The 13877-nt window shown below is 35.2% G+C and overlaps 1 protein-coding gene and 1 non-coding gene across 8 annotated transcripts in view; both read left to right on the top strand.

The window, feature by feature from the left end:
* Nucleotides 1–13877, top strand: part of XRN1 (5'-3' exoribonuclease 1) — a 126331-nt gene that overhangs the window by 32523 nt on the left and 79931 nt on the right. For all 7 annotated transcript variants that reach the window (XM_017523759.1, XM_017523755.1, XM_017523757.1 and 4 more), the window contains 5 exons: nucleotides 3931–4100; nucleotides 5214–5334; nucleotides 5431–5529; nucleotides 8814–8917; nucleotides 12008–12139. In XM_017523759.1, the coding sequence (XP_017379248.1) occupies nucleotides 3931–4100; nucleotides 5214–5334; nucleotides 5431–5529; nucleotides 8814–8917; nucleotides 12008–12139 (626 nt within the window). The remainder of the gene's footprint in view (nucleotides 1–3930; nucleotides 4101–5213; nucleotides 5335–5430; nucleotides 5530–8813; nucleotides 8918–12007; nucleotides 12140–13877) is intronic.
* On the top strand, nucleotides 1219–1321 carry LOC119470429. The gene has a single exon (XR_005199331.1). It is a non-coding gene; the product is annotated as a U6 spliceosomal RNA (small nuclear RNA).

Raw genomic sequence — 13877 nt, 5'->3', positions numbered from 1 at the left:
ACAATTAATAAGCAATGGAAAAGTGCCCAACATCATTAGCCAAGAGTTAAATGTAAATTAAAAACATGATAAGATACCACTATACTATAATCCCAGTGGAATGGAAAAACTTAAAAGGCATACCCAATATTAGCAAGACTGGAGCAACTGGAATTTTTATACACTAATACTGGGAGTATAAGATAGAATCACTTTTCATATCTATCTGGCAGTTTCTCATAAAGTAAATTATATGCCTACCCTAGGACCCAGCAATCCATTCTTAGATATTTACCAAAAGGAGGAAAGTAGGTTTCAAAAATGTTCTGTACAAGACTGTTCATAATAACTAAACTGGAAACCATCCAATACCAGTCAACAGAACAACAGATAAGTAAATTGTGGTGCAGATTAAGCATCCCTAATCTGAAAATCAGAAATTTGAAATGCACCAAAATTAGAAACTTTTAGCATCAGCCTGATGCCACAAATAGAAAATCTACACCTGGCATCATGGGATGGGTTGCAGTCAAAATGCAGGTGCACAACACACAACTTATTTGCATCCCAAGGGACAGAAGACCCTCCCAGCCCTCTTCAACTGCAGTATACCTTTTCTGCATACACCCAGATTCCCCACCCAAGCACATCCACAAAGGGTAATAAAATGGCACACGTGTAGGCCAAATGTACCAATGTGCAGGTTCCCCACAATGCCCCAAATGGGACCCAGGCCTGTGTGAATTACTCACTGTGTTACTCTGCTTATTCTTTGTTCTGATGTGAAGATAGTGTTGAAAATGTCAAAAAGGACTGCAGCTACCCCTATGGTTGTCTGTGTCAAGAAAAATAGGAGGCATTTATATTTACCTGTAGCATAGAAAGTCAAGTTGTTGGAGAAACTAGACAGCAGTATAAATGTGAACTGTCTTTCAGAAGAGTATGATATTAGAATGTCCATATATGACCTGAGGAAACAGAAGGGTAAACTGTTGATATTCTGTGCTGAAAGTGATGAGCAGAAGTTGATGAAAAAGAGAATACTACATAAAGCTACAAATGAAGATATCAATCATGTATTGAAGTACCATATCTGTCAGCACTGCAGTGAATACATGCCATTTAATAGCAGGCTGATAATGAAACAAACAGACCTATCACAGTTAACTGGAAATTGAAGAGAACTGTGAACATTCAACAGACTGGTTGCAAAAGTTTAAAAGACACAGTGCTCACTTCAGCAGTACGTATACTGAAAAAAAACCCTGGCATGATACAGAGAAGTTTAGCATGGCCCCTGGGCAAGCATGACATGCAAATTCATGAAGCATTCCATATTAAATAATAAAAATAAAAACAATAGGCCAGGCAAGGTGGCTCATACCTATAATCCCAGCACTTTGGGAGGCCCAGGTGGACAGATCACTTGAGGTCAGGAGTTCGAGACCAGCCTGGCCAACTAAAGTCAAGTCAGACCAGCCTGACTTTACTAAAAATACAAAAATTAGGTGGGCGTGATGGTGCATACCTGTAGTCCCAGCTACTCAGGAGGCTGAGGCATGAGAATTGCTTAAACCCAGGAGGCAGAGGTTGCAGTGAGCTGAGATTGTGCCACTGCACTCCAGCCTGGATGACAGAGTGATACTCGGTCTCAAAAATAAATAAATAAATTTAAAAAGACACAGCATTGAATTTTTAAATGTTTGGCATGATAAAGCCCTGCTGATCGTGAAGCAAGAAAAATTCATTGACACATTTGCCAAGGTCTTTGCTAATGATGCCAGAACAAGTCTGTAATAGTGATGAAACATCGCTGTTTGGGCATTACTGCCCCAGAAAGACACTGACTGCAGCTGTTAAAACAGCCCTTCCAAGAGTTAAGGATGCCAAGGACCAAATAACTGTGCTGGGATATACTTATGCAGCAGGCATACATAAGTAAACTTTCTGTGATAGGCAAAAACATGTGTTCTCACTGTTTTCAAGGAGTGAATTTATTACCAGTCCAATACTATGCTAATAAAAAGGCATGGATCACCAGGGACAATTTTTTCAGATTGGTTTCACAAACATTTTGTACCAGCAGCCTGTGCTCGCTGCAGGGAGGCTGACTGGATGATGACTGCAAGATTTTGTTATATCTTGACAACTGTTCTGCTCATCCTCCAGCTGAAATTCTCATCAAAAATAATGTTTATGGTTCATGCCTGTAATCTCAGCATGCCTGTAATCTCAGCACTTTGGGAGGATTGCCTGAGCCCAGGAGTTCAAGCCCACCCTGGGCAACACTGCAAGACCTAATCTCTAAAAAAAAAAGTTAGCTGGATATTGTGGTTTGTGCCTGTATTCCCAGCTACCTGGGAGGCTGAAGTGAGAGAATCACTTGAACCCAGGAAGTCGAGGCTGCAGTGAGCCATAATTGCCTCACTGCACCCCAGCCTGGGCATCAGAGTAAATCCCTGTCTCAAAACAAAAACAAAAATGTTTATGCCTTTATGCCATGTACTTTCTCCCAAATATGACTTCATTAATTCAGCCATGTCAACAGTCATATCCAAAAAATTGTTGCTAAGATCATTGTCAAGAAGCTTTTTTCCTGTGTTTTATTCTAGTAGTTTTATAGCTTAAGGTCTTTATGTTTAGGTTTTTAATCCATTTTGAGTTGATTTTGTTTATGGTAAAAGTCCAAGTTTATTCTTCTGCATGTGGATATTCAGTTGTTTCAACACCATTTATTAAAGAGACATTCCTTGCCCTATTTTGTGTTCTTGGCAACCTTGTCAAAAATCAGATAGTGTAAATTATGGATTTATTTATGGGCTCTGTATTTTGTTGCATTGGTCTGTATGTCTTATTGAAAAGACTTTTACGTATGTTTACCTGTTGCATTTTCTCTTTTGTAATTTGCCTGTTTATATTCTCTCTCCCATTTTTTCTTTTTCTTTTGATTTCTAGCTACTTTGTATGTTAGAAATAGTTTCCTTAGTATCACATCTGTCTCTTCATTTGTATATGGCATCTACTGTCATATATATTATCTTTTACTTAAAAAATGTCTTTCCCCTCAAGGCTGTCAGGATTTTTTCTGTCTTCCTTAAATAAAAGGAAGTTATACAGAATAAGTCTTTTTTCCTCAATATACAGAATAACTATTTGTGCTCTTGAAAAACAAAATTTTATTACTCTAAATCGTAAATACCCACCTAGATTTTCTTCTGATACGTTTATTATTTGCTATTGTGATACTTGTTTTTATATATGGTAGGAAGTTAGAAGTGTATGTGCTTTTTTTTTTTTTCAGCTGGATAGCTACTTACGACATCACCATTATTTAGATACCTAAAGGACATACATTTGGGCCTATTATTGAACTTTATTCTGTTCTGGTCTGTGGGTCTCTTTTAGTGCCAATACTAGTGTTTTGATTACAGTAACTTTATCAAAAGTGACAGGATCTGGTAAGACAAGTCCCTGGTTACTTTTTACTATTCATACATTCATTCTTCCATATTAACACTGGTATCTTATTCTTCTTTTAAAAAAGTTATTTTAAACCATTGATATCCTGAGTGAAATTACTTTAAATGTATAAGTTAATTTGAAATGATGGGTATTGCTATACTACAGAATTTGTAAAGTAACAGATTAATGCTCTGTGATTTATGATACAATAATTGTAATAGATTTACACTTAAAATTTGATTTTCTGCTGCCTTGCTTATTTGTACTTTAGTGGCTACTGTTTGGGTAATAGCTTCAGAGGACTTTGCAGGAGCAGCCATATTCCAGGGCCCTTTGAAACAATAAATAGCATATGACTTTTTCATGCAATAAAGTGGAAGAGTTTCATTAGTTAAGATTTTGTTTTTCAAGAGCACAAATAGTTATTCTGTGTGTTGAGATTACAGAATTTTTGTACTTTTAATTCTTCTCTTCAATCTTTGTATTCAGAAGCGATTGTTGGAAGCCATGGAGACATGTAACCACTCCCTCAAAAAGGAAGAGAGGAAAAGGAACCAGCATAGTGAGTGCTTAATGTGCTGGTATGATAGAGACACAGAGTTTATCTATCCTTCTCCATGGCCAGAAAAGTTCCCTGCCATAGAACGATGTTGTACAAGGTAATGTTATTTGGTAATTTTTCAACAACAGAAGAGCCCTCTTACCATAAGGGTGTGGGGAGTGGGGGAGAGGGAGCTTTGAATATCTATTTGGAGAATTAGCAAATAGTTTGGACAATTGATAACCAGTGAGTTGTGTCTAACTTGCTGAGTGAGTTATAATTGTTGTGTCTATAATTCTCTACTTGGGTCAGATTCTGCATCTCTCCTTCTTCTATTAAAAGCCTTTGAATTTTTTCTCTAGTGTATATCCCTGCATTTTGTCTCCCTTGAATGGATATGTGAATTTTTGTTTCCATTCTCAATGTCTCTGCCCCCAGCATCATTTGATACGCTGTGACATTGATGATTACACTCCCCCAGCCACCCAACTAGAAAGAAGAAAATAAGAAATAAAATAGCTCCATTTTTTTCTCTTCATTAAAATGTCTTCCTTGTTTTTTTTTCTTCTCTCATCTTCCTTGCAAAAACTCTAACCAGGTAGCAATTGAGTTGCAAATAAAGTGAACGTCTCTCAGCTATAACTTTTTCTTTTGTTAAAGCAAAGAGAAAGATAAAATAAACATTATAAAATGTTTATTTTCTATTCTGGGTTTTGGAACATGGACGATATAGAGATCGGTGTTACGCTTCACATTTTCTCTTAAAAATTGTATATATAATTTTGTTTTAGATTAGTGGGGAAAATCTCTACTTAGTAGAGTAACAATAGAGAAACTAATTATCTGCTTGTGTTTTCTTTGTCTAGAACTAATTGTCATTCTCTTCTTTCTTCTTTTTTCTTTTTTTTTTTTTTTTTTTTTGAGATGGAGTCTTGCTCTGTCAGTTAGGCTGAAATGCAGTGGTGCAATCACAAGTCACTGCAACCTCTGCCTCCCAGGTTCAAGCGATTCTCCTCCCTCAGCCTCCTGAGTAGCTGGGCCTACAGGCGCATGCCACCATGCCCAGCTAATTTTTGTAGTTTTAATGGAGATGGGGTTTCACCATGTTGGCCAGGATGCATCCTTTTCTTTAAAAGCAAGGATGCTCTTACAATTTATTCAAGGGAAAGTTAAAAAACTAATTGTTTGTAATGTTTTAATTTTAAATTAAATGCCTTGATTTATTTTCTAGGTATAAAATAATATCATTAGATGCTTGGCGTGTAGACATAAGCAAAAACAAAATAACCAGAGTTGACCAGAAGGCATTATATTTTTGTGGATTTCCGACTCTGAAACACATCAAACACAAAGTCAGTGGCTATTTAGTTCAGAATTTTTTCACTTTATTAAGTGTGAAGTGATTATGGAGAAATAATTAAAATTAAATTCTTTGAATTTTTTTAAAGTTTTTTTTGAAGAAAAGTGGTGTTCAAGTATTCCAGCAAAGCAGTCGTGGAGAAAACATGATGTTGGAAATCTTAGTGGACACAGAATCAGATGAACTTGTAAGTGTTTTATTTATCATTCATTTATTAGATGCTTATTATGTATTAAACTGCAGCTGCTGGGCTGTTTACCAAAGAGGTATTACATGTTATAGCTCTGGAAATTCAGAGCCTAAATAATAATAAAGCAAAGAAACATTCATACTAATTAGATAATAGTTCGAGAACCTGTATCATTGTGACACAATGAATATACACATTTTCTAGGAATTTTTAAAAGGAAATGAGCTATGTAAACCAAAAGTTAAGTATAGACTTGTAAATGAGAATAGGCTTGAGCTGAGTGCTGAAAAAAACAGATTAGGACAGAAAAAAAAAGAAGGAAAGGCATTCTAGTCCAAAGAAATATCATGAGCCAGTCATTTTAGTCAAAAATGTGATATATTACTGCTTTTAACCTTTTTGTGTGACTGAACTATTTCTTAACACTTACTCTTTTCTGTAGAATAAATGTGATATATTCGAGTACAAGGAATAAATAAGCCTTACTGAAGCAGAGGGTTTGTGTTGGGAAATAGTGGAAGGTAAGGTTGAAAAAACAGATTGAGGCCAGATTATGGAGAACCTTGAGTGCTAGGCTAAGGACTTTTTTTTCTCATGACCATTTTCTTGAAATTGGTATCTTCATAAAGACTAATTTGGTGGCGGTATAATAAACTAAATTACACAAGAGAGAAATGGAACAAAACGGGAAAGCTTTCAAGTTTAATGGTTGTAGCCTCAGGTGACAGAGACATAAACTATGGAAGTAGCAATAGATCTAGATGAGCAAGATGACATTAAACTGATAGGTTTCATTATTTGTGCAAATACAGGGTGTGAAAAGAGAAACTAATAGTAAATATTACTGAGATATTCAGGCTAATTAACTAAAAAAAATTATAGTTACTGGAGTAGGAAAGTTAAAACAGAGAAGTTGATGGTTTAGGGGTTGAAATGGTAAATAATGATGGAACTTTAAGGTGACATAGGATGTTTAACTGTAACTGCCTTGCCAGCCTTTCTTAACTAGTGTTTCATAAGATGGATAAGCCCTGTCATTCATTGTACGTAATAAATTAACTTACCTTTTGTGCGTTTAGGACAGTAGTAATTATGTACCATCCTTGAGAACATTGAACAAGTAGACATTTTTGCTAGAGCTTAGAGAGAGATAGGAATATTCGAGTCATCAACAAAGAATTGATGACTTGAGTTTCATTTCCCTGGTGACAAGGTTCATTGAGAGTTCATGGTCTCAGCGTAAAGAAATGCCCACAGTTATAAATGGTGAAGAGGAAGCCAATAGAAACAGAGAGGTAAGAAAGAAGGATTCCAGAGTTAAATAGTACCACAGAAAAATGGAGCAGAGGATGTAATCTGCATAAATCTGAAGAATGAAAACTCAAATAAAATCTGTGAATTTGTCTATTAGAACATCAATGTTGATCTTTGAAAATTCCATTTCAGTAAATTGGTGGAAGCAGAATATCAGTTCCTGAGGATGAGGCTAGGATTGGGTAGATGGGAAGTAAAAGTAGTAAGTATTAAGCCCTTGGTCAAGAAGTTCATCATTTATTTATTTATTTATTGAGACAGAGTCTCACTCTGTTGCCCAGGCTGGAGTGTAGTGTCCCAATCTCGGCTCACTGCAACCTCCACCTCCCAGGTTCAAGTAATTCTCCAGCCTCAGCCTCCTGAGTAGTTGGGATTACAGCCACTTGCCACCATGCCCAGCTAATTTTTGTGTTTTTAATAGAGCCAGAGTTTCACCATGTTGGCCAGGCTGATCTCAAACTCCCAACCTCAGGTGATCCACCTACCTGGGCCTCCCAAAGTGCTGGGATTACAGGTATAAGCCACCATGCCTGGCCAAGAAGTTTATCATTGAAAGGGATGCTAGAAACATAACTATAGATAAGAGAAGATGCAGCTGATAGAGCAAAATCGTTGGAGAAAGGAAGTTTTAAAGGCAGTGTAGAGGGAAAGGATGTTTATCATGACAGGACCCCATGTGAGTTTAATAAGGGATTTCACCTAGGGCTTAAATAAAAGGATTAATCTGGGAAAGGAAGACAACTATTTCTTCAGAAACTAAAGGAAAGAGTGGGAGAATGAATTTAGAAATATATAGAAGGGAAAAGGATAACTGAGGGAGCCTAGTTTTAATGTTAAAATTGTTTTATTTATCAGAATAAGTATTCTATTGTTTTGTATGTTCAAAGTAAGAAATGTCTAAATATCAAAATAAAAGTTACCCCAAAAAAGTCTAAAAATAGTTTATCTCTAATTGTTAAAATAAATTGTTAGTAATGATTAAGGATAATAAACAAAAAAGATGAATGAAAATTTGTATTTAAACTTCAGTTTCTACCACAAAGTTCTTGCTGTTCAACCAACACGGTTAAATTGAATTGGATAATACAGTTTCTTAAAACTAGAATTTTTTGCTTAAGATATTATTTCCTACAGAGTATTTATAGATCATTTTATGGTTTATGAAAGCTTTCATGTGTATGATTTTCTTTTATCCTCAACATTGTAAGGTAGATATTCTTCTTTTTCCTCACAAAAGAAAACTGAGACTCAGTGGGATTTAATGATATGCCAAAGATTCTATAGCTGAAAAAGTGGTAAAACCCAAATTTGGACCCGTGTCTCCTGATTTTAAGTCTAATATTCTTTTTTCATCACACCAGCCATAAACTAAAATGAGATTGTATTTCTTAGATCCTCTTTTAAATAATTGACTATTTGATATGAAACAATGTTCTTTCCTAGATATTTCTGCTGTTCTTTTTACTTTTCTGTTACCATAAAAAAATAAGCAAGATAATCTTGAGCCTAATTAGAATGACAGAATTTTACACTTGGATGGAAGATTGAATTTTGTAAAGTAACTAATCCAGTTGTTCATTTTATTTATTTATTTATTTTTGAGATGGAACCTTGCTCTGTTACCCAGCCTGGAGTGCAGTGGCGCAGTCTCACCTCACTGCAACCTCCACCTCCTGGGTTCAAGCAGTTCTGCTGCCTCTACCTCCAAGTAGCTGAGACTACGGCATGTGCCACCACGCCTGACTAATTTTTGTATTTTTAGTAGAGACGGGGTTTCATCATATTTGCCAAGCTGGTCTTGAACTCTGGACTTCGAGTTCTCGGATTACAGGTGTGAGCCACCACACCCGGCCCCAACTTGTTCATTTTAGAATTTAAAAAACAAATGGAGACTGAAAAGTTTTGCCTATGTAAAGTTTTCTCTTGGACCTGAAATCGTGAATGAACTTTTCTGCTTTTACTTTAAGATCATAGAAAATGTAGCTTCATCAGTGCTTGGAAAATCTGTCTTTGTTAATTGGCCTCACCTTGAGGAAGCTAGAGTTGTGGCTGTATCAGATGGAGAAACTAAGTAAGTAAGATGTGATTCATAATTTTTCTAACATATATTTACTTTGTTACTTGGATGGCTTTTATTGATTCATTTTTTAACTGCCAAAATTATGTTGAGAACATTTACACTCTATACCAAAAATGAAAGTCATTTAATGGCACCACTTGAAGTTCAAACATTATTGACATTTTATTTTACCTCTCTTGAGATATTTTAGTTGCATATGTTATTTTCTTCCCTTCTAACTGCTTGGAAGTTCTATATCCTAATTCTTTTCTAGAAGTGGTTATCATTATGTTAATTAGTAAATACATTTCTCTTTCTGACAAGAATTAACAGCATATGTAACCTTCCCTTGACCCTGCCCCACCTGAGTTTCATTCTGTTCTAAGAAAAAAATCTTAACATTTTATTGAAATTCACAATCATATATATCAGTAAATATTTAGATTTTTTTTGTCATTTTTATCATTATTTTATATAAACTGTCTTCTTGATTTCTTATATTTTATTTTTCATATGGCTAGAATTTTCTGAAATTTTTTTCAGAGAAGATGGGTAGATACTTTGTTTTTTGATTTTGAGTTACTACACTTTTTGAGTTATTACACTTTTTTTTTTTTTATTCACATACAGGCTTAGAATTTTGGAGGCCCAGTTTCTTTTTCTTTTCTCTTAGAGCTCTGCATACATCTCTCCATTGTGGTATTTTATGTAATGTTGTTGATGAGAAGTCACTGCCAGTATTGTTTTTTCCTTTGTTGGTATCTGCTTTTGTGTATGAAATCTTGAGGATTGTTTTTTAATCATCAGAATTTAATTTCTCTACCTTTTTGATGATTTTTGGTGTCATGTCTGAGAGTTCTTTTTTTTTTTTTTTTTTTAAGTTGGGGTTTCACCATGATGGCCAGGCTGGTCTTGAACTCCTGACCTCAGGTGATCCACCCACCTTGGCCTCCCACAGTGCTGGGATTACAGGCGTGAGCCTACGGCACCTGGCCTGAGAGCTCTTAATCTAGCCCCAGGTTCTAAAGATTTTCTTTGATATTTTCTTTGAAAAGTTTTATAGGTTTGCCTCATTTTACATGAAATCAGTAATCCATTTTAAATTAATTTTTGTATAAGGTATAGGGTTTAGATCTAGTTTCATATATTTGTCTTTGAATATTCAGTTGCTCCAACATCATTTGTTGGAAAGACTGTGCTTCCTCCATTGGATTGTTTTGCACCTTTGTCAAAAGTTAGTTGGCCATGTTTGTGTGGGTCTATTTCTGATTTCTCCATTCTCTTCCATTGATCTATATGTCTGTTTTTATGCCAATAACACGTTGGCTTGATTACTGTGTTATAAGTCTTAACATCAGGTAGTGTGATTCCTTCAACTTTACGTGTTTTTTTTGTTTTTGTTTGTTTGTTTGTTTTTTCAGAATTGTTTCAGCTATGTTAGATCCTTTGCCTTTTCATATAAATTTTAGAGTTTTCCTATATCTCCAAAAAATCCTGGAGGGATTTTTATAGGAATTGTATTAAACCTATAGCTCAAGCCAGGGAGATTTAACTATGTTGAATATTCTTATCCGTGAACACAATATATCTCTTCATTTATTTAGATCTTTGATTTCTTTCATCAGTGTTTTTTCTTCATCATACTGATCAGGTACATGTTTTGTTAGACTTATAGGTAAGTATGTAATTTTTCTTGGAGTAAATATGAATGTCATAAATTTGTTTCCCCAGCTAGTACATAAAAATATAATTGATTTTTATATTGATTTTATATCTTAGAATATACTTCTTTTATTTGTAGAGTTGAGGACAGCCAGTTATTTTGTAGAATTGTGGATTTACCCTGTTGTTTCCTCTTAGTGTCATTTAACTTCTTCCTCTATCCCACATATTTCCTGTAAGCTGGAAGTTAGGGCTAGTAGCTTGATTCAATTCAGGTTAAACTTTTTTGGCCAAAATACTTTATAGGGGCCAAGTGTGGTGGCTCACACCTGTAATCTCAGCACTTTACAAGGCCAAGGTGGGAGGATCTCTTAAGGCCAGGAGTTCAAGACCAGCCTGGGCATCATAGTGAGACTCTGTCTCTGCAAAAAATAAAAACGTTAGCCAGGCATAGTGGTGTGCACCAGTAGCCCTAGCTACTCAAGAGGCTGATGCAAGAGGATTGCTTGAGCCCAGAAGTTTGAGGCTGCAATGAGCTGTGATCACTCTACTGTACTCCAGCTTGGGTGACAGAATGAGACCCCTTCTCTTTAAAATAAATAAATAAATACTTTCTATTTGCTTTTAAATTGTTTTGACTGACTGACTGGGAGAGACCAGGTCTTGCTCTGTCACCCAGGCTAGAGTGCATTAGCAGTCATAGTTCACTGCAGCCTCAAAACACCTGGGTTCAAGTGATCCTCCCATCTCAGCCTCCCAAATAGTAGAGACTACAGATATGTGTTACCATGCCTGGCATTTTTTTTTTCTTTGTAGTGACAGCGTCTCAATATGTTGCCAGGGTGGTCTTGAATTTCTAGCCGTAAGCAGCCCTACTACCTTGGCTTCCCAAAGTGCTGCACTTACAGGCATGAGCCACCACACCCAACCTTAAATTTTTTTGATACATAATAATTGTACATATTTATAGAATACATGTGATATTTTGATCCATGTATATAACATGTAATTTTCAAATTAGAGTAATTAGGATATCCATTACCTCAAACACTTATTTCTTTGTGTTGGGAACATTTTGAGTCTGTTCTAGTTATTTTCAAAAATACACTAAATTGTTAACTATAGTCAACCTACTGTTGCTATAGAACACTAGAACTTATTACTTCTATCTAACTTTGTATTAACCAACTTTTCTTCTTCCTCCTCTGCACTTACCATGCTTTTAAAATTTGAATGAAATTTTTAACAAGCCCTTGTTCTATAATTTATATTATAGTTTTTAAAAGGAACTGTAATTATTATAGTACTGTAATTTACATTACAGTTGTAGGATTTTTTGCTATTATGCCATGTGAAAAAATATTTCATTTGGAAGAGTCACACTGCCAGAACTCTATATTAAACCAGAACATTTTGGTTATATAATTTTTAACTTTTAAGGTTTTACTTGGAAGAACCTCCAGGAACACAGAAGCTTTACTCAGGAAGAACTGCCCCACCATCCAAAGTGATCCATCTTGGAGATAAAGAACAATCTAACTGGGCAAAAGAAATACAAGGAATTTCAGAACAGTGAGTGTCATTAAAAGTATTTAATATCATAGAACTAAAATCCATTTTAATGTACTCATTCTCTAACTTATTTTCCCTTTAACATAGTAGTTACTCTGAATACTAATTACACCTTTATTCTGAGTTCAAAAGGAAGTAATGAGTTCTAATTTAAAATAATATCTGGTTAGCAGTAGTTATAGCCTCGCCCAGTTTGTTACTGAAATACTTAATGAACTATAGAACATGACACAATCATGTAATACTAGGAATAGCACTTAATGTATTGCCTGATTTTGAGAGCTATTTTTGCTAACTGTGTAAGGCCGTTGAATTTTTTGGCCACATGTAAGTCATGCAAATTGAAAGAAAAACCCTCTTTTGTTTCTCATCTTCTCCCATTCCCCATTTCCTTTATTCTCTTCCACCCAAGCTCCGTATTCCCCAGGGCTTAGAATGCAGCCAAACTGAGACGCTAAACCACCTTGGAATGCTGGTTTTCAGGATCACCCTCTGGTTTGTGTCCCATGATCCCATCCCAACAGCGTCTTTCTTTTGCTACTATGCATTAGAATTCCCAAAACAAAAGCAAAAGAGGTTGGCAGTGGTGCATGCAATGTTTTGTTAAATGTTTATTCATCAGCCTTTCTATCCGTGGATAAGCTTTTGGAGAATTCAAGGATATTCCTTCTCTCTAATTTTGGGGCTAATACCAGGCCATAATATCCTTATTCAAAGATGAATAAACAGGGAAAACATTCAAAGACCATGAGAAACCATCCAACACCAAAGGAGATAAACATAGCTCTCCAGAGGTAGAACATATTTTTACCTCCCAACAGTATAAATTAAATACCCCATCATATTTTATATCATTCTAAATTGTCTTTTGTAGCACATAAATAAAACCATAATAATAAACTGACTTGTATGATTAACAACTCTTTCTTTAGATACTATGCTCCATAAGGATAGAGAGCATACCTGTTTTTGTCACCTCTTTATTCTAATTTATTCATTAGTGCATAGGCATTCAGTAATTGTTTGAATGAACAGATATTATTTTAATTTAAAATAAGACTCCTTAAATTGAAAAAAAAAAAAAAACTATTCACAGTACTTCACATAAAGAATTCTAGAAAGAGAAAATGGAAAGGAGATAAGAAAATATTCCTTAAGGAAGAATGATTACATATTTAGATCAAGGGTCAGCAAACTTCTTCTGTAAAGGCCAGATAATAAATATTTTAGGCTTTGTAGACTTTACAATGCCTGTTACAACTGCTCAACTTTACCATGTAGCACAAAAGCAGCCATAGACAGGAAGTGAATGGACAACTATGTTCCAGTAAACTTTTATCTAAAAGAACAGGAGGCTATCTGAATTACTTTAGATTAGAAAGGCTATCACATACTCCTGGCCACCTCTATTATTATATTTGCTGTCTTCATGTGTTTACCTATTCTAGATGTTTCATGTAAATGAAATCATATGATATATGGCCTTTCGTGTCAGGCTTCCTTCATTTAGCATGCTTTTGAAGTTCATACACATTGTAGCATATGTCAGTGCTTATTCCTTTTTATGGCTGAATGATATTCCATTGTGTGGATATACCACCTTTTGTTTATCCATTCATTCATTTGTGAACATTTGAATTGTTTCTACTTTTTGACTATTTGAATAGTGCTCCTATGAACATTTGTGTATCAATGTTTGTTTGAGTACCTGTTTCCAATTTGGGGGGGTTGGAATACT

This window comes from Cebus imitator, unplaced genomic scaffold, assembly GCF_001604975.1.
Source record: "Cebus imitator isolate Cc_AM_T3 unplaced genomic scaffold, Cebus_imitator-1.0 Scaffold30, whole genome shotgun sequence".
NCBI classification, from domain to species: domain Eukaryota; kingdom Metazoa; phylum Chordata; class Mammalia; order Primates; family Cebidae; genus Cebus; species Cebus imitator.
The sequence above is the reverse complement of the archived record's forward strand: the minus strand, read 5'-3'. Positions and strand labels throughout refer to the sequence as shown.